We start from the raw sequence: 24,114 nt of genomic DNA on the forward strand, positions 1-24,114 counted from the left end.
GTCTTGGATAGAAAAATTATCACAGGAGCAGGGGCCCAAATCTTTAATCATACTCCACCCCTGAGGGAATGCCAATACAAAGTGCACAAGGTTAAATCTAGTTAAAAGAAATCGGTGGTAAGGGTTTGTGATTTCATTTAGGTACGGTTCCAATGCAGGGGCTGTTTTCAAAGATATGTAGGCTTGAACCGTGTGTTTCAAAAGCTCTTTAGCCTCTCTATCGGATTGCATCAGACAAACAAAAGGTTTTTTAACCCATAATAGGTCCTCCTTTACTAACTTATTGGAGGAATCAAATAAGATGGGCCGCCCTAGTTTCTCAGCTAGGCTCTTGATGTAACATAGCCAGGGAATACTACTTACTGTATCTAGGGATAAGCAGTCCAGAGTGATCTAACGATTCATATCCAAATCTGGGTTGGTCCAAATCAAATCTGTTACAAAATCAACACCCAGTTCCTGGTGAATGATATAAGGAGGAGTAGATTGTGTCACTGAAAGCAGACTTCTAAAAAAACGTATTCTCCATTATTTGGATTCTTCAACGTCCTTATAACCCCAGATTTCAGATCTATATTTGGCGATGGCGATACATTTGGCCCTGTATGTTTATCATCGCTTGAATAGGTTTGGCCCCTAGCCTGCACGGGAAATCAAGGACCGCTACTGTCGCGCTCACCATGGCATTTCTTTTTGCGTTCTGTTGCGGTACCCATGAGCCCCCTTCATCAAACAGTACTCCTAGATACGAAAAAGTGGTCACCCTAGATTTTTCATTAACATCACAATAATGTGTTTTTAATCTTTTTGATCTTGGGCCCATAATCATTGTTTGCAATTTGGAGAAATTGTTGCTTACATCCAGCAAACTCATAAAATCCGCAAAGGAGTCTAGGACACATTGGAGCCCAACTGCTGTTTGTGCTAATAAAACTGTGTCGTCCGCATATAGGAGCACTGGAATTAACCCGTCCCCCACACGAGGGATATCTTTACAGGCTGTACACAATATGGAGTCTAAGTTATTAATGTATAATGTGAACAAAAAGGGAGCTAGACTACATCTCTGTCTGACTCCTCTTATGATGCAGATATGCTGTGTGCGATTACCCCTTTGATCGTATCTCACCGTAGCAGAGAGGTCCCTATGAAGATCGGCCAGAAAATGAACAATATTCCGTTCCAGCCCTATGTCAATTAGCAAAGCCCACAATGTGGATCTGTTAACTCGGTCACAGGTCGAGGATAGATCCATAAAGGATAGATGTAATGTCCCCTTCTTGTCGGTAATATATTTCCCCGCAATAAGATGTAAATTTAGGCATTGATCTATAGTACCCCTACCTTTCCTGAACACATTGAAGATTTGACAGTACTTCACACTCATCTATCCAATCTGTTAATTTCTTAAGGATCACTCTCCTTATTACTTTAACTGCTGACTAAATCAGCGACATTGGTCTATAACATCGTGGGGCCTCTTTCTGCCCCTACTTAAAGACTGGTATAATGATTGATTGACACCAAGTCCCCGGCAAACCATACAGACAGGCTGCATTAAACAGATGTGTCAGTATTTTCAGCCAAAGTGTCACATTAGGCTTATAAAGATCAGCCAGGACAGCATCCGGAACAGGGGCCTTATTACTTGGCATTTGCATTATTGCCTCACTAACTTCTACTTCAATAAAAACCAAGGTGTCGTTACCCTGTTCCCTTCTCAACCGGATTGTCTCATATAGTTTTTAAATGAGTATACCACAAATCTTCTGGAATGGTACAATCCAAGGAGCAATTACTTTCACCTGTAAAAAAGGGTTTATTGACAATCTTCCAGAACCTGGTACTATTGTTGATGACATCAGCAGACAAAAGCTCATTCCAAGCTTTGTTTTTAATTTCTGTTTTACCTGTTTCTAAGGTTTGCTTGTACTTTTTCCTGAGCATAGCTATTTGGACTTTATCTTGGGGAACTTGTTTCAAAGCCTCAGCTAGCTTGTGGTGGGCATCTGTACATCTGTGATCAAACCACCTCTCCCCACTGATCCTTGGAGTTTCTTTACTTTGGCTGGGCTCCAGGGAGAACTGCTCCACCAGAAGGACACATCATGCATGTCTTTTTTTGCTAGTCACCAGGTTCAGCAGGTGCAGTCCATGCCGGTGCAGCCTCTCTTTGGCGGTTCCACAGTGCAGGAAGGCAGTTCTTTGTTGGTTCTTCCTCCAGTTCAGTTGAGACCTGACTTCTGGGTGCCGGGTGTGCCCTATTTCGCTAAGCCTGGAAAAGTTGTCGAAGAGCAACTTGGTCTGCCAGTTATCGCCCAGGGAAGCATTTGGCTATGACCGTGATACCGGGCGACTGTTAACCCAGTGGTGACTTGACTTCCACCTGCACTGAGAGGAATTTGAGGGAAACCAAACATCCAAAACCGCCTCACCCCCCCTCGTGGACCGAGGAGTGGCCGCTGGAAGAACTCCATCGACTGCATCGCATCCACAGCATCCTTCGTATGTTTTATCAGGACCACCTCTCTAGAAATCCATTACAAAAGGGATAAAGTGCTTGTGACTGCTACATCCATGGAGGAAGCGGATTGTGAGGACCTTGCTGGTCCCACTGACTGACTCCCTCATGGAGTAGGTTACCTAAGGTGACCGCAATAAAACTAGCCCAACATTTTGGTGAAAACGTTTCTAAGTGTCAAAGTTGTTGAATCTGTCAATGCTTATTCGTGGAGGAGTGAAATGCTTTGATTTACTGTACCTTGTAAATTCTATATCTCCAGAACCCTCCAGAGCATCTTTTTCATTGTGGTGTCTAAAAATATATAAAAATACTGTCCATTTTTATAAATTGGTGTCTAATTTCTTGAGTTATCCTGCAAATTTCTTTTTCAATTGTTTTTTGTAAGCCTTGCTACCCAGAGCCACATCTATCCAGGGTTAAGCTGAATGTTTGACAAACGAAACCTACTGGTACTAAAGGTACACAACCGCACCACATAACACACCATTTTCTCAGAAACTCATTGCAGAGTTGATCGTGCAATGTCTTGAGAAGTTGGGGAAATGACACATGGGAGACAGCCGACTTAGAAGTTTAGTAGTAAATCTTATAGTAATATGCGCTCATGTACAAGCAAGAAAATTAGAATATCAAAAAGAAAACTTACTAAATTATAAGTGACTCAAATAATACTGGTGTTAAACCTTATCAAGGAAACTAAATAAAAGAAGCGCTTATGAATACAGGATATGCAGTCCTAAAATGAATAAAAGCTGAACTATAGCCCTGAAGAAAAGGAAAGCACAAAACTCCATTACATTTGATAAAATTACTTTGAATCACATTTTTGTAATACAAATTACAATATTATGAAGTGAAGATATGTTCTTTTGACTCCCCTCTAATAGCAACCCCATGTCTGGTGTCTTACAGTGGAAATGTGAAGTCAAATTAGGTGTGTTTATCTGGGGAAACAAAGCCACAAGGGTTTGAGTCTTAGCAGGGCCTGTGCGCCTTGTTGCACTATTTGTAGTTATCTCAACAATCTTCGTTTTGGAATAAATGCTAATTTTGCTGTACACATTACACAAAAATGCTGAATTGCGAGGGGTGTGGTGAGGTGCGGGAACAACATGGCACACTAAAGAGAAGCTAACACTGAGGAGGGTGAAAACCACCCAAATCCTGAGCTGATCCTGCGTTTGGGAGGTGCTGGTATGCCAGACAGGCTCATGATCCACGGGGGCAAGAGGACGAGCCTGGAGTGCTATTGTGTGCCGAGAAGAGGTTATGGGGACGGGTGCGGGCCTGCCCAAACCAAGAAGTGCGTTCTCCGGCTGGGAGATGGGCAGGCAGCGCCAGTGTCGGACAGCAGCAAGGATCCACAGGATCTGCGGAGAAGGCCGTACCTGCCCGTATGCCCACCTTAGTGGGTGATTGTGAAGGCGCCAACCCGGGCGGTGATGCAGGAGGCTAGCAGTGAGGAATGAGTGGATCCGGTGGTGTTGAAGATGGTCCCAAGGGCTTGAAAGAGATCCGGGGCCCGCAGAGGCAATCTTCTGCCATGGCGGCAGTGCTCCACACCCAACCATGAAGTGAAGAGGTGATGGGGCTAGCCACGGACAACAAGTGTGCCGGTGAGAGGGCTCCATGGTGAGTAATCGTGTCCCACCCAGTTGCAGCACCGACAGTTAAAGTTCTTCAGATTACAGGCGGCGGACGTTGTGGTGATCATTGAGTGGCCCCCTCATGGGGTGAGCACAACACGGGGGGAAATAGGGGAGCCAGGGTGCCGGCAGGGCACAGGCGTGGCCACCCTTCGCATTGGAGCTGCAACAACAACTCTGGGCTGGTGGACAACTGCTTGAACAACGCTTGACAGGGGTCTACAGAATACCTGGAGAGGAGTTCTCCACCCGGAACAAAAGACTGTGGACTGCGACTCTTAGGAGACCTCTGACTGGCGTGGGGCAGGCACACAATCTGGTGTACAAGGCAGGGGAGGGGAAAAGATTGCTTCCCCCGTGAACTAATTACCAGTCAAGACTGTTCACAGGGTGGGGGAACTCACAATCATTTGCAACAAGGGCCAAATAGTGCCATCGCATAAGCTGGACAAATATGCAATCCGCACCCAGCTGTAGGGCACCAAACAAGAACAGGGGACTGGCCACAACTGCTAGTGGGGGTGCCCCGTAGCTTTTCATAACAGACCTTCTGCAATCAGTAAGTGAAACTAAAACAGCACTGGAACATAAAATAGATACTGTTGTACTGGAGGTTACCTTATCTGCACATACCTGCAAAAGATCTCGGCATGGGTGAGGATGGTGGAGGCCACGGGCAGGGAAATACAAGGGAGCCATTAAACAATTGCAAACACAAGTCCTCCAACTTAAGGAGGCTACCGGTCGCCAGTATGCACCGTCTGAGGATGCTGAAAGGAGATCCATAAGAAATAATGTGAGACTAGTGGGCCTACCAAAAAGAGTGGAGGGCACAAAAGCAGAATATATAAAAAGGTTGCTGAAATCTATCCTGTCAGTGATAGACATCGACAGACCCAGAGGGCTGATACGCAGCAATGTTGTGGAAATGGAATGGTGAAACGATATTGGTGGTCTCATGGTATGTCCCTCCAGGATTGCAATCACTGGCGTTCGAACAGATGGGGAAAATGATCCTGCAAGCCCCTAGTACCCTCTTAATCATTGGAGGAGATCTCAATCAGACTATGGACAGGGACATGGATAGGATGAAGGCAACGGGCACCAGTGGAAAGGGAAGTTAGCCTGAGGGAGTTCACCTGGGCAATGGGATTACAAGATCTGTGGAGGGCAAGGCACGCTGACAGGAGAATTTGTTTGCAAATTCCTAACTCTCAGGCGGGGTCCCACGCACTCATCACCAGCAGACTCGACTAAGGCAACGTGCTCTACACCGGCATCACCCAGAAACAGCTCAAAAAACTACAGAATGTCCAAAACGCAGCCCCCAGACCGGTTCTCGTCATTCTCTTCCACACCACATCATGCAACACCTCTGACAACTCCATCAGCTCTCAGTCAACTAGAGAGTCACCTTCAAGCTCCTCTCTCACACCTACAAAGCCCTACATGATGAAGGACCAGCGGACCTGAACCACCACCTCACATTCCACGTACCCACCAGACAACTCCAAACCTCCCAACTTGCCCCCACCTCCATCTCCAGGATCCACAAGACCAGAACTGAAGAAAGATCGTTCTCCTACCTCGCCGTCAAGTCCTGGAACACCCTACCCCTGCACCTCAGGCAATCAGCGTCACTAACCCAATTCAGGAAGGACCTCAAGACCTGGCTCTTCGAATGATCCTCCACCCAGACTGACCAGCAGTCCCTCACCCCTTTCCCCCAGCGCCTTGATACCCTCACGGGTGAGTAGCCGTGCTTTACAAGCCCCTGATTCATTGATTTCTTGACCTCTCACATACAAAGACAAAGGTACTGTATGACGCCACCTTTCTACCGAGGGGGATTTCAGACCATGCACTTCTTAGTACCAGGCTGGAGGCGTCGGTTTGGCCACATCATCCCACGTGGCTCCTGGATCGTTGTTACATTAAAGATCGGGGCATAAGGGAAGGGCTCAGGTAGGGTACAGTGAATTATTTTACTGATAACAAAGGATTGGTGGACTCCGAGGCCACGATATGGGAGGCATACAATGCGGTCATACGTGGACATCTTGTCTCTAGGGTATCCAGGAAATGTAAAGAGGCAATGAAACTGATAGGTGAAACAGAGCAACACTTATTGCGATGGGAGGAGGACTAACAGGATAACCCGACGCCGGAACTGGTGCACTGTATTCCCAGATTACATGAAGAATAGAGGCAGATAGAAGAGGCTAAGAATCAGTTTAGGGACATGCAACATATACTGTATGAGGTCGGCAACAAGGTCGGGAAGCTCCTGGCCAGGCTGGCACACCGGGAGGGCCTGAGGTAGGTGAGTGAGGTTACCACTACGGCAGGTTTGACTGTAGACACAGCTCCATAGACAGCAGATGGGTATACAGAATACCTGGAGATTCGCTACTCACCCAGATACCAATAAGTGGAAGTCTATCCCTGGCCACGTCCCTGAGAATAAGGCCATTTACGACTGAGATTTAGAGGCAAATAAGATCGTGGAGGCCATAGGAGAACTCTCAGTTAGGAGGACTCTGGGCCATAATGGCCTCCTGCCAGAATTCTTCAAATTTCTAGAGAGCCTACTGGGTGAACCTATCCTGGATATTTATTGTGATGCACTGATAGTGGAGAGTCTCCCCAAAGATATCAGAATCCTCCACATTGCCCTACTTCATAAATAGAGAAAGAGGCCGGAAAATATGCCTCTTACAGACCGATCTCCCTACTAAATGTAGAGGCCAAAATACTAGCAAAGGTTTTTGATACCCGCTTTTATGAAGTAAGTGACAGATTGATTCATAGGGACCAACCAGGGTTTGTCACACAGAGCAACACAGCATAACCTTAGACGGCTATATGGGGTACTTGGGAGAAGCAGAACTCTCCGGGAACCAATAGTGATCCTGTCACTGGACACCGAAAAGGCATTCGACTCGCTCGAATTGCTGTACCTACTAGCAGTGCTGAAAAAGATGGGTTTTGGGATGGTGTTTGTGGCCTGGGTCAGATTGCTCTACACACCGACCAGAATAAAAATTAATGGAATATTATCAAGGAAATTCCCACAGGGAATGGTTACCAGACAGGAATGCCTAATAATTCCCCTGTCGTTTGCCTTGGCAATTGAGCCATTAGGGTGAGGAGGATGCATTGCTGCTCGCCCGAGATCGAATTTCGACTGGGAGGACGTAATCTTCCTGATGTTGATGATCTGTTAATGTGCCTAGCAGATCCAGCTGTGTCCTATTACTCAGGTGTTGACAATACTCAATACCTTTGCGAGATACTCTGGAATCAATATAAACTGCCATAAATTAGTTGCTTAGTCACATACATGCTGGCACCCACTGGATAACTGGAACTGCCAGTTGCAGTAGTCTACCTGAGGCTTACAATACATTAGGGTATCTTTATAACTTAAGTCCCCAACAGACTTCTACGCCCCAAAACCTGCTCAATCACTACAAAACTGATGTGGCTCAATGTTGGAAGATACTGTTCTCCCTGCTGGGTAGGGTGGCGCTCTATGAAATGATCTTTTTACCAAACTTCCTCTATGTATTACAGAAAATGCCCTACAAAATCTCTGAGGAAATATTCAGGCAGTTCAGGCAACCACCAGGACACCATTGTGGGACAGTGGTCCGGCCCGGCCCAGCCCAGCCCAGCACAGCACAGGAATGCTCTAGACACCCTGATGCGTGGCCCATTAGAGGGAGGTATAGCTCTGCCGGCGCAATCTTAAATTATATTACTGGGTGGCACAACTGAAGATTATCAATGACTGGGCATTTGCAGAGCAACAAGATACCACCTTTATGGTGAACCGGAGACTACTTCCCTGAAGGAGTTACCTGAGGGCACTCTATAGTCGTACTGAAATGCAGGGGGGCCAGAATCCGACAGCCACAGCAACTAAGACATGGAAGAGGGTGACTAACGTAACGGGATAGGAGGGGAAAATTACCTTAGAAACACCATTGTGGGACTCTGAAATATTGGCAGGCCTGAAAAAGTCAGAATTCAGACAAGTTTTGATTGGAATTTCCAAGGTTGGGGAAGGCAGGGCATTTTGACAATTGAGAGTCTCCAGGCCCAATAAGAGCTTGCAGAATCCCAGAGATTCCGCTACTTGCAGGTTAGAAATGCTCTACAAGGGTTACACCAGATACCTAGAAGAGATAGCGGAGGAGACCACACTAGAACACAGACTGTTGGCATCCCCCTTCATCGCCATGCGATTTCAGTGATCTATAGAATGCTAGTCTAGAACTGCATGCAGACAAGCTAAAAGATAGATGTGCACATTATCTAGCAACAATTGAGGACGCGGATTGGGTGGCGGCTTGTAGCTAATCGAGGGAGCTGGCGATAATGGCTGGCTTCCTCCTCATACAGCTCAAAATATTGCATAGGGTAAACTTCACACGGACCAGGCTTCACAAAATGGGCAGACTCCCCAACAAGTGCCCTAGCGGTTTCCCCCCGAGGGGGATACTCAGAGGCGTCATCAACCCCCCGCTTTAGCAGCAACATCGGGGTGGGGCTTCTGATGAGTCTTTTCTGTCTGCAACTTGGCAGACAAAGACTCATAAATTACGCGAAAGGGTGGAAGGTGAGTGAGTGAAAGGATGGCTGGATATATCGATGGATGAGTGAAATGGTGAATGGGTGAGTTAGCGAAGGGGTGGATGGACAGATGCAGGAATGAATGAGTGAAAGAATGGGTGGCTGGATGGAGGTATGAAAGGGTGGATGGATGAGAGAAAGGATGGATGTAGTGAAAGAGTAAATGAATGGAGTGACAAGCTAGATGGATGGGTGGGTTGAAAGGGTGGATGGATGAGTGAAAGGAGGGATTTAAAGGTCAGATGAGTGAAAGAAGGGATAAATGAGTAAAAGGGAGTATAGATGGATGGCTGGATGGGAGGGTGGAGAGATTCATGAGGTGAAGGGTGAGGGATGAGTAAGTAAAGTGATGGAGGAGTGAAAGAGTGGATGGATGCGAGTAAAATGGTGGATGGATGGGTGAGTGAGATGAAAAGGTGGATGGATGATGAGACAGGATGGATGGGTGGGTGAGTGAAAGGATGAATCGATGAGTTAAAGGGTAAATGGATGGATCGATGAGTGGATGGACTGAGTGAAAGGGTGGATGGATGAGTGAACGGGTGAATGGATTAATGGGTAAAAGGGTGACTGGATGGATATGTGAGTAAAAGGATTGATGAGTGAAAGGGTAGATAGATGGATGAATGAATGAGTGAAAGGGTTGATGGATGAGTGAAAGGGTTGATGGATGAGTGAAAGGATAGATGGCTGAGTAAAAGTGGATGGATGAGTGAAAGGGAGGATAGATGTATAGAGTGGATGGATGGAGTAGATGGATGAGTGAAAGGGAGGAGAGAAGAGCGAAAGGAAGGATGGATGACTAAAAGGATGGATGAATGAAAGGGGTATGGTTAAGTCAAAGGATGAACGACAGTGAAAGGATGGATTTGTTTGATGGATAGTTTTGTGGATAGGCTTGGATATGGATGGGAGGATGGAATGGTGACAGACTGAATATTGGATGAAAGACTGAATGGATGACAATATAAAGGTGACATCAGCGTGTGGATGGAACAATGAAAATATGACTGGATCGATGCTTGCATAAAAGAGAAAAGCAAACTCTTCTTGGGAGGGTTGCGATGGCTTGCTTGGTTGCCATAAGAGCTTTGGTTTAAAGTGTTTTTTTTTTCAATTTTCTGGCTACTCCCTTGGGGGCACTAACACATACTCTATGGGAAAGCCCAAGACTCAGGGCCTATTAGAGGACTATACTAGGGGTACCTGGAGGAAGTGGTGTGGTACCCTGTCGAACTAACGGCATAGACAGTATGCATGAGCATATAGAGGGAGCAAACATTACCAAAGTATACTCTCTTGTTCTGTAACAAGCCACTAATGGACATTATTAAGGTATGAGTCAGTGGGGAGCCTCCATGAACGGCCTTGTGGGCTAGGAATATGGACTGGTGCATGTCAGCTGAACAGACAGTATATCAAGCATGTGGCTGTCCAAAGACATTTGAAAAAATATGGGTCCCGTGGGAGGGTGCAGGAGAGCAAAGAGACTGGCTCGATGGGCACAACTGACCAACACACGGGAGACTACACAGACCCATCTGTGATGACCCACAGAACCTTTGCTCATGTTTACCCCCATTCTTGTCTACACACTGCTAATGATGAGTCTGTATCCCGACTTCAAACTATACCCAACAGATGCGGAAATTGGAAATGTAATGTTTCTTTCAGATATTTGTTGTGTACTTATACACTGCAAATAAAATATAAAAAAATGAAAGAATGCTGAACTGCCTTTCAAAGAAGTGTCCTTTCCAAACTCTGCTTTTCACCAGAAGACTGTAGGTGGTTTCCCTGGTAAACGGAGCGAAATTCAGACTATAACGAACACAAACCTGCTGCACACTTATTAAAGACAAGAGTATTTCACAACACATTTACTGTACAAGCTTTGTGTAGACGTTATTCACATTACTTGTAAAGAGTGATGTCCACATGCCCTTGATACCGAAAGGGGGGCTGTGCCTGTTTCTCTTTGTCCACTGGCATGCCACTCTCTGGTTTCCCATTCCGCGGTGAAACAAAGGGGTGGTAGCGTTCAGTCTCCTGTGGGTGGCGGGCCTCCAAGGCCTCCTGTGGATTCAGGTATAAGGTGATTGGAACCATGGGAAGGATGCTGATGTATCTAAAGAGTGTGAGAGAGAATGGAAGGCTATTCAAGCAAACAGGAGTATATAGCAAATAATTAAGACAGTCCAACCACCCGTAACTGCCTAATCCAGTACTCAAAGTTACTTGAATGTGCACATATTTGATTAAAACATCCTTCAAACATGGAAACATACACATACTAAAGGAAACAATATTATTTACAATATCAAACTAAGCTTAAACAGCCTGACAGGAAAACAAATAGCTGTAAGTGCAGTCTTCTTTTGGTACCCTATCACTTCAAAATACTCACTATACACATATGCCTTCAACTTTCATGATGGTTTTCTGTTGTTTAAAAGTCACTGCTTGAGACTTTGTACCATGTCAGTACTTATTGAAGCTAAACTTTTTTGCATAGTATTCTTCTTTAAGGTATCTTTTTTGGAATGAGCTCTCGATAACAAAAATGTACAAATAATTTCAAGGACATCAGTCTTTTCACTAGGCAACATCAAATTTGTAACTATTGCTTCAAACATTATTTACTGCTAAAAGACTAAATGTAGTTGCTTCCTTCATAGCCAGGGCAGTAATTTTCAAGGTTTTAATGTTTAACGCACCATTGAGTAAAATAATTCTAAATGGACCCCTAAATAATTGCTGAGAAAGAGCCTTTATGCTAAGAGTAATATAGTCACCATAAATGTGACCTTATCTATGTAGTGTAAAACATTAAAACACATCTCTGAAACTTGATTGTATGGTACAATTATCATGTTTCCTCACAATAAATATGCAGAATGTGAAGCACTGTGACTTAACATGATAATTGTACCATACAATCAAGTTTCAGAGATGTGTTTTAATGTTTTACACTACATAGATAAGGTCACATTTATGGTGACTATATTACTCTTAGCATAAAGGCTCTTTCTCATCAATTTTGTGGGTCCAGGTACTCCATGATGCCCAACATGCCTCCCCTTTGATGTGCATATATAAACTTCCTCCAGTGACTGCCAAAGAGCTGCGGACAAAGTTGGCCGCCCCCTCTGCTTCAGAGGCTTAATCAGTCATTATTCTGCTTAAATGAACAAGTTACTTACCTTTGGTAATGCTCTTTCTCTTAGAGGTTCTATCTAACCACAGATTTCTCACCTTTTGAATATTCTCCAGGCGTCAGACTGGATCTGGAATCTTTTGAACAGTACCACTGCACACCGGTAGGTGGTGTCATGCACCTCTGTACCTACGTCGTTCCGCTCCATAAGTGAAGCATGGAACAGCATGTAGGTGCTGCTCATGCACGCTGAAGTCAGTTGATTTCGAGGCTGTACGTGCACCAGAAGCAGAGCCTCAACAGCAAATTGCCATTGAAATGTGTGCAGATTCCTAGACTTGGGATCTTATTAATGGGTACAGCCCAATTCACAGAACGGGCAGGATGGTAGTGTCGGTGAGGGATCGGCTGTTAGATAGAGTCTTTAACAGAAATAATGGTACCAAAAGATAAATACATTGTTTCGTTAATAGAGGCTTCTAACTGCAGATTCCTCACCTTTTGAATAGATACCAGAGCAATACCTCTTAGAAGGTGGGTCTGTGAATTGGCTCAAACCAGAATGTCCTGTAGGACCGAACGTGCCCTCTCTGTGAACCTGTCTGTGCAGACAGTAGTAGTTTATGAAAAGTATGGAGTGACGCTCACCTAGCCCCCTGGTAGATGTCCAGCTTAGGCCCTGGTGTACTGGACTAGCAGTCCTGCTGGAGACTACTTTTTGGCCAGTGTGTAGCAGATCTTAATGGAGAGCATGATCCAATGAGAGTTGGTCTTTTTCTGCATGGCCTTGCCTTTTTTTTGCCTCTGCCAACACCACAAAGAGCGGAACGACCACCTGGTGTTCTCTGGCATGTTTGATTAAAGTTAAGCACTCTCTTGGAGTCCAAGTGATGGAGTCTCTCCTCCTCAGATGGGTGAGGCAGAGCATAGAATGCCGATAGAGTGATGGTTTGTACGACGTGGAAAGCATCACAACGTTTGGTAAGAATGATGCTCATGTACACAGAACCAGTTTGTTGACGGAAAGGCAAGGAGTACCCCATGCCTATTATCTGCAGGACCCACCAGTCCAATGCGATTATCTGCTAATCCAACAAAAATAATCGGATCCTGCCTCAACCAAGTGGTTGTGTTCCACTATGGGCATGCTAAAGGGGTTTGGCAAGTGCGGTTGCAAGGGTGGAGGTAATGGGTAGTTGAGTGAGCCACTAGTTGGCCCTTGACGGGTGGGAGGCATTGGATGCAGCCACTGAAAAGCTGCTGTGCACGCTCCTGAGGATGAATTGGCTCATGGTTGGGGTACCTCAGCAAAGTCGTAAAAGGACATGTAGGGATGATACAGATGTGGTGGTGGGGCGTTAAGCCCAGAGAGAATGCAGGGACCCTGTTCTCCTTGAACTGTTCTAGAGAGGAATCAGTATTGTCCCCAAATAGGAGAGTCTCATCAACAGCATGTCTATAAGGGATGACTGGACATCGCCTGGGAAACCAGTTAACCGCACTACTGGCGCCAATAGCTTGCCTGATGGAATCTGTGGTGTCCAAGCCACAATGAACTGTGAAATTGCCTCATCACGACCGTCCTGTATGGCTTGGTTGAGAGCAGGTTGTAGGTCTTCTGAGATGCCTGGAAGGACTTGAGCCACTGAATCTCAAAGAGCGAGGGAATAGCGGCCCAGAAGGCAGCTGTCCGTTACAGATCCGATGACGAAGCTGGGGAAGAAAATACCCTCTTCCCAAAGATCTCTACTCGTTTGGACTACAGATCAGGGCAGAGAGTAGTCGGGAAAGTATTCAGGTTCATTCTATTTGAAGACACTTGCAACACCTAGCTTTCAGAGCAGGTGTGACAGGATAAAAATGCATGGTGACCAGGAGCAGTGTGGTAGCATCTAGCAATCTGGCCGGGGGGAGCAAGGTTTGGTCTAAGCCTCCGAAAGGACATCTCTAAGAACGTCACTGAATGAATGAATGAAATGGCATTTATATAGAGCACAAATACTCCAAAGAGTGTCTCGGCCCTGACCATGTACAAGGACAGCCTGCTCTCTGCAAAAAAGTGATTGTATTATTAATTTTTCTGAAACAGCCATGTTTTTAATTTTTTCCCAAAGACAGGGAGCTCTAAAATAGACCAGAGCTCTTTGGGGAGTTTAATCCAGGTCTTTGGGCCAAGAAAGGAGAAAGATCTTTTGCCTGTTCTTGCCCTGCAGATTTTTGGAATCCTGACTAGACCGCTGTGCGATGAGTGCAGTTCTGTGAAGGGGGAATACGCACATATCCTCCCCCTAAGAAAAAACGTTGTCTTCCTGTTGAGAGCTTTATGTGCTAGGACCAAAGTATTGAAAATAATATTTTTGACAGGCAACCAGTGTAGTGCCTTAAACTGAGGGTTCATCCATGTTCTAGGAGCCAGATTGAGAATTAATTCTGTACCACCTGTAGACAACTTAGCAGGTAGTCTGAAAGGCCCAGGTAGAGAGCATTTCCATAATCAATCCTCGAGGTGATCAGAGCTTGAACCACTGTTTTCCTTGTCTCTAGTGCCAGAAAAGGGAAACATTTCTTTAGGGAGTGCAGGATCCAGAAACAGAAGCCTAGCAAAGACTGGATGTGAGGTTGAAAAGAAAGAGTGTTGTCCAGTTTGGTTCCCAAATTTTTTACTATTAATTGTTGTGCTCCTGGGGGCGGAGTGTCATGAGGCCATCATCGTCTCCATATTTCGGGGGAGATATCCACTAAGAGAAGGATCTTGATTTTATTAGGGTTACATTTAAGTTGATGGACTGATAGCCAGTTGAACACATTGGAGAGACAGTGTTTCCATCAAACTCCTTCCCTTTTTGACAGGTCAAAAGCAACTGAGAATCATCTGTGTATGATATTACTTTCGCCACTAGAGCTTCTAACAGACCGGCTAGGGGAGTAAGGTATGCATTAAATAATGTGAGACTCAATGCCGATTCCTGAGACAAATCCATACTTCTTGACTTCTGTTGTTTAAGAAGGAGGTAAGCCACTTCAAGACTAGGCCATCCCTATAGCCTGAAGGTGTGCCAATAGTCTTCCATGAGGTAAGGTCTCAAAGGCCTACCGGGGGGGGGCCTTTCTCCCTGTCTAGTGTGTTTTCAATGTGTTCTGTTATTTCTAGTAAGGATGTTTCAGACTCAGCTATATGCAAATCAGTCTTGATCCTGTGCCTTATGGGAACAGTGCAGCCCGAACTGCCAAGCCAGGTCCTCCATGAACCGGAAACAAGCATCCAGGGACCGGTTTCGGGGTAACACCCCTCATCAGCCAGGCTAGCTTGAATCCAGTGGCAAAGTGAGCAAGTTTCTGCTAACTGAACTTGATCAAGTAGTGATCAAGTAGTGATCCGCCTAGGTTTATGGCAGTGGGTCAGATGTTACTGTTATCATATTAGAGAAATGTTGATCTAGTGTATGGCCTGCTACACGTGTGGGTTTAAATAGTTGTTGCATGCACCCTAACACGGACATCGTATCTATGATGGAAGATGTCTCGGGTTCCGCCGGTTTACCAATATGAATATTAAAATCACCTAGTACCATTAAGTGAGCATATTTCAGGGACCACAAGGCTACTGCCTTATTGAGGCACCCCAGAAACTGGTAGGTTTGTCCTGGGAGCCTATATATAAGGGGTCCTGCCACCGATTGCTGTGAAGATCGCACGCAGCAGAAGCCTAGACTTTCCACCCTCTCAACTTCATCTATTTGAATTGATGCACACTCACATTTACTCTTAGTGATAATGGTTATCCGTCCCCATCTCCCCTTAACACAATTTTTCCTGAGAATTTTATAGCCCATGGGATGGCATTAGCTATTGTTGGGTTTGAGAACTCATTGAGCCAAGTTTCTGCAATGAACAAAAGGTCTGGCTTTCCATCCTCAAGTAGTTCAGCAACATGTAAATCGTGTTTCTGAAGTGAACGGACATTCAGAAGAACCCCTGAATACTTACCAGTACTTGAAACACTTCTAGACGTGTTAGTATTGGACTTACTTGTGTCTCAGGCTTCCGTGGCCCAGATGCAGGGAGTGCAGACGAAGTCATTGCTCAAAATGGAGAGCAGACAATGTGTTTTGTAGGGATTTTAGGGGCTAGGTTGTGCATATAGGAGGTTCTATAGGTGATTTGAAGCAGGTCTTCTGCCCAAAAACCTCTCAAAGGGGGCCCAAGTGCACACCTGTTTTTTCAATATTCCGCTTGTCACCAGTTTATCCAATTATAATCCTTAAGCGTGCAGCCCGGTAACGCGGTCTGCCCAAGTACCGCATGCAAATAGAATTAATCTGAAAGAGGAGCGACGTTACACTCCGCCGGACGCACAGCATGCTCTGTAATCAATACCACATAATACTCCATAACTTTATCCATATTTCATCAAAATTTATTCCATGTACTCCTTTTTTTTTCTTTTTGATTAATCTTTTAATCCTCTCACATGTGGGGCATTTTATGTATATAAAAGTTTCTTCTGCGACAGATATGCCAATCCAGGCCTTTCTCTGAAGCATGACAATACATAAATCATCCTCGATAGTGGATCTTTTTAACCCAATGCATTTCGGGCATTTAGTAGCCCTTCTTCAGGGGTTCACTGAAAGTTTTAAAACATTGACATTAGTTTACATTTACTTCACTGTACATCATTAAACAAATTACAAACATGTTTTTGCAGCAAACAATCTATACCATGTTTTAATGAGAACTGAAGCTTTCCCTCTAAATGCACTCCTAAACGCCATCAAACAAAATGTGCCCTGCGAAGTCTGCAATACACATCTTATCCCTCAACACCTATGTACCCCCATTAAACGTTCCACGGCTGGGTGTTACTCTTATCTCCAAAGTGACCTGTCTTCTAATACCAAACCTCCATGCACATGCGTCCGTACCTTCATTCAAATTCATTCACGAAGGCAACAAACAATTGTTTTGTCTTTCTGAATGATTTAGTCCTGTCAATGAAGTACATTAATGCCCTTTAGACATCTAAAGTGTGTAATGCCCTTTCTGCAACTGTGTCTGGTTGCGGAAAAAAGACAGTTAAGTCAATGGATTTTTTAATATGAAAATTTGAAACCAACTTTGGGTAGGAATTTTGGGATAGTTCTAAGTACTACTCTGTCACAATGTATTTGAAAGAAAGGCTCCTCAAGAGGTAATTCCTGTATTTCTCTGACCCTTCTAAGAGAAGTAATAGCGATTAAAAAGACAAGTTTCTATGAAAGGTACTGCAATGGACAAGAGTGTAGTGGTTCAAAAGGTGGACCCATTAGTCTTTTTAGGACAATGTTTAAGTTTCATGCTGGAACAGGTGGAAGTCTAGGAGGAATTATCATTTGAAGTCCCTCCATAAAGGCTTTGATAACTGGAATTTTAAACAGATAGGTGCTGTCTATTTCATAGATATGCTGCAAATGCTGCAAGATGTAATCGTATAGAGGTCTATGCCAACCCTGCAATTTGTAAATGCAAAAGGTAAAAAAGAAATGTTAGTACTTTTGCATGAAGAGGATTGACGTCTTGTTTGTGGCAGAGCATAACAAAACATTTCCATTTTGCTGTATAACATTGCCTTGTGGTAGGTTTACGAGCTTCTTTAAGAATGTTCATACATTCCTTAGGGTAAAGTGCAAGATGCATTACCTTGGGAATGGGATGTCTTAGTGTTCCATGGTTCTGAGTGAGAAGGTACGGGTTGAGGGGAAGCTTCTCGTATGGGATTAGAGACAGTTCTAGGAGTGTGACGAATCATGATTGTCGAGCCCATGTTGGAGCTATTAGTATCATGATGAGAAATGTTTGTCTGAGTTTCCTGACCACTAATAGAAGTAGTGGGAGAGGTGGAAAAGCGTATGCAAATATACCTGACCAGTTAATCCGCGGGGCATTGCCCTTGGATTGATGGTGTTGATACCTGCTTGCGAGGTGTGGGCATTTTGCATTTTCTGTTGTTGCAAATAGGCCTATTTCTGGAAAGTCCTCAATTTGATTGCTTGTAGTAGGAAGCTGGCTCTATATATACTATACCAAAGTAAGGTATAGTGTGCACAGAGTTCAGAGCATCCACAAAGGCTAACAGAGGTAAAAGTAGATAATACCTTACTCTCTATTTGTGGTAGTGTAGGCGAGCAGTAAGGCTTTATCAGAGGGTAGTGTTAAGCATTTATTGAACACACTCAGACAAGAAAAGATTTCACACACTCAAAGACTGAACTCAGACTAAATGTTTTGTATGAAAATATTTCTTTGTTGTATTTTATTATTAGAACCAAGCCAGACTTTTTGTAAACACACTGTTTCTAGGTTCTCATACAATTTCCAACTCCACACATCTTTTTTTCACAGAAAAGCAGTCAATGCAATCCTATGGGAGGAAATTAAGTTATTGGTTTAAAGGTAAGTATTTGTTAGTGGGAGTTTATTTAATGCGATTTTATATAGCGCGAACATCACCCGAAGGTGTCAGAGTGCTTTACAAAAGAACCAGTTGCGTTACATAAGGACTTTGGGTTACATGAGTTACATAAGAGATACAAATAGAAAAAATTGCAAATGTACAAGTTGTAAAGTCACACAAGGAAGAGATACACACAGAATTTGTTTTGCAAATGTACAAGTTGTAAAGTCACTCAAGGAAGAGATACAAATGGATGAACTCTGGAGAATGGTAGTAAATACAAAGGTCTACTACATATACTAGTGTTTAGAGTTATATATAAATATATATATACAAATAGTAAATTTACTCATGATTACATTTTACCAGCGATTAGGCTTGGACAATTAAATATTACATATTTACAGAGTGAACGGAGAAATAAAACATCAAAAGGGGTAGAGAGAGGTGAGGGGGAAGAGTCGGAGGCTGAGATTGGCGAGAGGAGAGAGGGGGACCTGAGGGGGAGAAAAAGATAAGGCAGTCCAGAAAAAGAGAAATGTCTGAAGTTCGGCAGGATGGAGTCCAACGGACCGAAGGACAGGATAAGAATCAACAAAATGGTGGATCCGGGTCGTGGGCATCAAAGGAAACGATCACAAAAAGGCAAGATGCACCAAGTCAAGACCCAAAAAACCTGGAGAGCAGAGTTCCATTAAGTAGGGTTGGGGGCGGGGGGTCTGGTTGACGCAGCCACAGCACCAAGGGAGGATGGAGAGCAGTAGAATGACTGCTGTTTACGTGCACAGACTCAGTACCACGAAGGCATCAGTGTTGAGAACTGAAGCGAGCCTCTGATCAAATAGGGACCAACAATAAGCGCTGCCGAGGAGCACTCCGCCATCTTGTGCTCAGCAAGCGCGTCTCTGACCCGGGGAGATTAAGGCTGGTGGGGGGATATGTCATCGGAGCCCCCTACCGTCAACACCGGAACATCAGGGGAACCCAGGGTCATCAGCAGTGCCCCCGCTCACCGTCTATTATCCCGCGGTGGTGACTGCAAATGGTGGAGACCTCATGTATTCAGCGCTGCGTTCTCCCCTCAAGAAGCACATCGACAGCCACCAACTCCGCTCTGATCTCCTGCACCGTGAGTGGCTGGCGAGGCTCGCTGGAGTGCTGGGGGTTTCTGAGACCACGCACACTCACCGTAATAATACATGCTGCAGGCACTGGATTAGTTTCAGCAGCAATGATGGTGGCGCTCCGCTTATGCTATCTGCGGCTCTTCTTCATCACCGGCGGGGATGGCGGCTAGGTGGCACTGGAGAATCTCGGTGTTGCAGCCAACCGATCTCTGGGTGTGGTGAAGTCGAGATGGGCTATTTTTAGGGAAATTTCACCAAAAAGGCAATCCCTAGCCCAGGAGCTCCCGGCCAGAGCTCCCTACTCATCGACCATCTTGGTAGGAGTTGGGGTTAGAACCAGGGTTCCCCCAGGGTCACGGATGCACATAAAGAGCACCCTCAGCACCACTAGGGCGGCCGGGTGCAGAGTGCTGAAGCCCAATATTATCCAAAGGGGGATAGGGGGCCTCCAGTTGTTAGCTGCTCATGGGCACGCCACTTGGATGTGTGAGCAAAGCTCCTCGGGTTAAGCTCAGGGCAAAGGGTTATCAGATTCAGCACACAAGGTGCACCCACAGCGGCACAGGGGCGGCTGGGTGCAGGGTGCTGATTTGGCATCAGGTGCCCTGTTTTCAACGGGAGTTGCCAGTTTTGGGTTTTGACTGCAGGCTCGGTCCAGGAAGTCTTCCGGGGGAACCAACAGCTGGGCAGGTAAGTTGGAGCGCTCGGGGACACAGGTGCACCTCAGGTCCTCTTCTCCAGGGCGCAGGGCGGCAGGATGCAGGGGTACCTTTTGAGGTCGGATTTCTCCTTACAGAGTCACTTGTGGGTGGGGAGATCTCCATGCAGAGGTTGCTGGCGACCTCAGGGAGTCCTGGAGTGGTCAACCCACAGTGGACTCGTACTCTGGAGCGTTGGAGGACCTCGCTGGGACCAGTGTGCAACTTGGACTCGGGCCGGTGCAGTGGTGGTTCCAAGCGTCGGGTTTCTTGGTCTTCAGCAGGCTTGGAGCCTTGCTTTGGAGAGTCTTTTGAACAGAGCTGCTGTTCACATGAGATCCGGTCTTTGTTGGAGGCAGTCAGTCCTCCCAGGGGTTCTGGCGGTTGCTGACTGCAGGACATGGCGACTTTTGGCCCAGGATCTGTAGAAACCGCAGACTGGCCGGTAGGCCTGGGGCCAAGTCAGTTCTTCTCTGCAGTCTCCTCCGCTGGGCGTCTTCTGTCGTCCTTCTTCTTTGTAGGTTGTGGGAATCTCCCTTCTTGGTTTAAATCTGCCCCTAAATACTGTATGTGGGGATGTTTTAGGGTTCACGAGGTCAGTAGCCAATGGGCTACTGACCTTAGGGTGACTACACCCTTGGTGTGCTCACCCCACGTGGGGGAGTGGGCACAATCCTTAAACCCTGATTGGAGAGGGCCTGCCATCTGCAAGATGGTGGGCATGGAAGAGTGAGCTTCACCTCGCCTCCCCCACCTGAGGGGTTGGGTTGGCAGAGGTGGGCACTTCTTCTGCGCTGTTGTAATTTTTCCCGGCTGTCTTTCCACTGAAAAGGAGGACAACAGGCTGGTGATCGTGTTACAAAGGAAGCAAGGGCTTTGACGCTCCCCTGCCACCGATGGCTCTTCCTGAACTGGGTGAGGTGGGAACACCTGCGCAAGGGAAGGCTTTGTTTCTGGGCTCAGGGAGTGAAGGCTCCCATCCCAGGGGTACAGAAACTTGTCTTGTGGTGGCAGGCTGGTGTTTACCAGTCAAGGAACCCACCTGAGGCTGGCTGTTTTTCAGGAGGCACCTCTAAGATGCTCTCTAAGTGCCTGCTATAATAAATCCCACCCTGGCATCAGTGAGGGTTTATTATACTGAGAAGTGTGCTACCAAACTTCACAGAATTCAGTAAAGCCATTATGGTGCTGTGGAGTTCGTAATGAACAACTCCCAAACCATATACTCTTTATGGCTTTACTGCATTTATAATGTCTAAGAATGGACTGACTGGCAGGGACCCAGGGCACATCTGTCAAAAAGTGGTGAGGGTACTGCAACAGAAATCCACTTTCCTATACCTGTCCCTGGGACATGTTCGGCTTGCAAGTGAATTTTGTGGTGTGCTTCTTCCTCCATATTTAATGTGTCAACTGACATTATTGGAGAGACTGTGGCCCCCTGTTTTTGTGAATAATACATAGTTGTCATATTATCTGTTCAAATTAGGACAACTTTGTGTTTTAAGTGAGGTAGGAATGCTTTGATTGCAAGATGAACAGCTTGCAGCTCTAGGTGACTGATGTGGAGATTCTTGAGTTTGGAATAATACACTCCCTGAATAGTGAGGTTGTGGAGATGTGCTCCCCAACCTGTTAGGGAAACATCTGTTAATTATTTGGGGAAGTGGGTCCTGAAACTGTCGCCCCTTGGATAGATTCTGTGGATTACAACATTGCAGAGACTGATGGATGACACTGTCTACCAATTCTAGATTGTGAAGCTGACGCAGTGATTGAGTCCATTGTTGAGAAAGAAATTGTTGTAGAGGTCTCATATTTAGTCTGACATGTGGGACTATGTAAATACAGCACACCATCATAACCAGAAGTCTGGGAAAAGTTTTTGCAGGAATTTGATTTCCAGTTTGAAACTGTTGACTTAATGTTACTATATTGTGTATTCTGTCTGTGTTTGGCTATGCTAATGCTAAGTGTTTCGCCGAGTATGGCCTCTAGGTACGACTGAGTAGCAGCTGGTTGTAAACCAGACTTTTGTAGGTTGATGATAAACCCTAGTTGATGTAGAAAATATAGGGTGTATTGAGTGTTTATTTTGCCAAGATTGAAGTTGTTTGCTTTGATTAGCCAGTTGTCTAGATATGGGAAAACATGAATATTTTGTCTGACCAAATGTGCTGCTGCCACTGCTAGACATTATGAGAGTCCTCTTGGTGTAGTGGTAATCCCAAAGGGAAGACTTTGAACTGATAATGTTTTCCTTGAAACAGAAATCTGAGGTATTTCTTGTGTGAGGAATGAACTGGTATATGGAAATAGGCGTCCTTTAGATCTAAAGCCGCCATGAAGTCCCCTTTTTGTAATAACGGAATGATCTCTTGGAGAGTGACCATATGGAAGTGTTCTGATTTTATATATTATTTAATGGTCCGAGATCGAGAATGAGCCGCAGGAATCAATCTTTTGGGGGGATAAGGAAGCATAGCGAATACACTCCTGTTGCCTGAAATTGTTTTTGAACTGGTTATATTGCTCCCTTTTGTAGCAGAGCTGTTATTTCTTGTTGCAGAAGGATTTGATGTTGTGTGGATAGTTTGTGTTTGTGAGGTGGGGTATTTGGAGGAATTGTTATGATCTCCAGACAATAACCATGTTGGATAATGTCCAAGACCCATTGGTCTGTTGTGATTGATTTCCAATTGTTGATAAACTGTTGAAGACGGCCCAACAGGTGTTAAGTGTACTGGGGGAATGGTAAGGAAGCATTGCTTGTTCTTGGCATTTGAGGAACGGGTATTGTTTCTTCTGCCTCCTCCTTTAATATTGTTTCCTCAATAAGAACTCTGTAGAAGTTTCTAGATTTAGAGGTTTGTCCCTGAATTTTATATTGTGACCCAGAGGTGTCTGTGGTAGCTGTTTTTGCACCTTGTTTGTAATTAGGCCTTCGAAAAGAACCCCAGTACGTGTTAGTTTGTAGAGCTCCCAATGATTTTGCTACCTCAGTGTCCTTCTTTATTTTTTCAGGGCTGTGCCCACTTGAGGTCCGAAAAGATGTTCTGTATCGAACGGGAAATTTAGTATGGCCTGCTGTACCTCAGGCTTAAATCCTGACAACCTTAACCATGCGTGCCTACGTAATAGGATACTGCTGTTTATACCCCTAGCAGCAGTGTCGGCTGCATCCAGTGAACATTTAATAGAATTGCTGGTAATAGGTTTACCTGGATTTATTATCTCTTGAGCCCTTTTTCTATGCTCCTCTGGGCGGTGTTGGAGGAGCCCCTCCATGTCGTCCCAGTGGGCCCTGTCATACCTTGCTAATAGAGCATGGCTATTGGCTATACGCCAATGATTAGCTGCCTGTGCAGCAACTCGTTTACCAGAGGCATCTATGAGCTTGGACTCTTTCTGGAGGTGGTGCATCTCGAGGTTTTTAGGAGTTAGCTCTTTTCTTGCGTTTGACACTACTAGAGAGCCCAGGGTCAGTTGACCGCTAATTAAAAATGAGGTCTGATGGTGCAGTTTTGTACTTTCTGTCAATGTGTGGAGTAATTATCCTTGCTATGACTGGATCTTTAAAAATGTTGTCTGAATGACGTGTCATGCCTTTCAGTAATAGTAAATATTGTGCCCTTCTCTGTGCATTAGACAAAGTCTCAAACAGAAAATCCCCCTCTATTGAATCTTTATTTAGAGGAACCTGATGGAATGTGGCTGCACGTGCGATTAGGTCCTGATGAGCAGAAGCATCATCAGGTGGTGATGGGCGAGTGGGATATATATGTCAGGGTCAGTGTCGGCTTGAGGCTCAATATCAATCATGCCAGGCATTCCCTGGTTGTGCATCATCTGTGGTATCCTGATATTCCTCTACTATTGGTTGAGAAGATA

At 45.3% G+C, this 24,114-nt stretch overlaps 1 protein-coding gene across 3 annotated transcripts in view; it reads right to left on the reverse strand.

Moving 5' to 3' along the window:
• Positions 1 to 24,114, reverse strand: part of SCAP (SREBF chaperone) — a 654,188-nt gene that overhangs the window by 183,011 nt on the left and 447,063 nt on the right. For all 3 annotated transcript variants that reach the window (XM_085628619.1, XM_085628621.1, XM_085628620.1), the window contains exon 14: positions 10,727 to 10,936. In XM_085628619.1, coding sequence (XP_085484745.1) covers positions 10,727 to 10,936 — 210 coding nt within the window. The remainder of the gene's footprint in view (positions 1 to 10,726; positions 10,937 to 24,114) is intronic.

The sequence above is a fragment of the Triturus cristatus genome, chromosome 10, assembly GCF_964204655.1.
Source record: "Triturus cristatus chromosome 10, aTriCri1.1, whole genome shotgun sequence".
Taxonomy (NCBI): domain Eukaryota; kingdom Metazoa; phylum Chordata; class Amphibia; order Caudata; family Salamandridae; genus Triturus; species Triturus cristatus.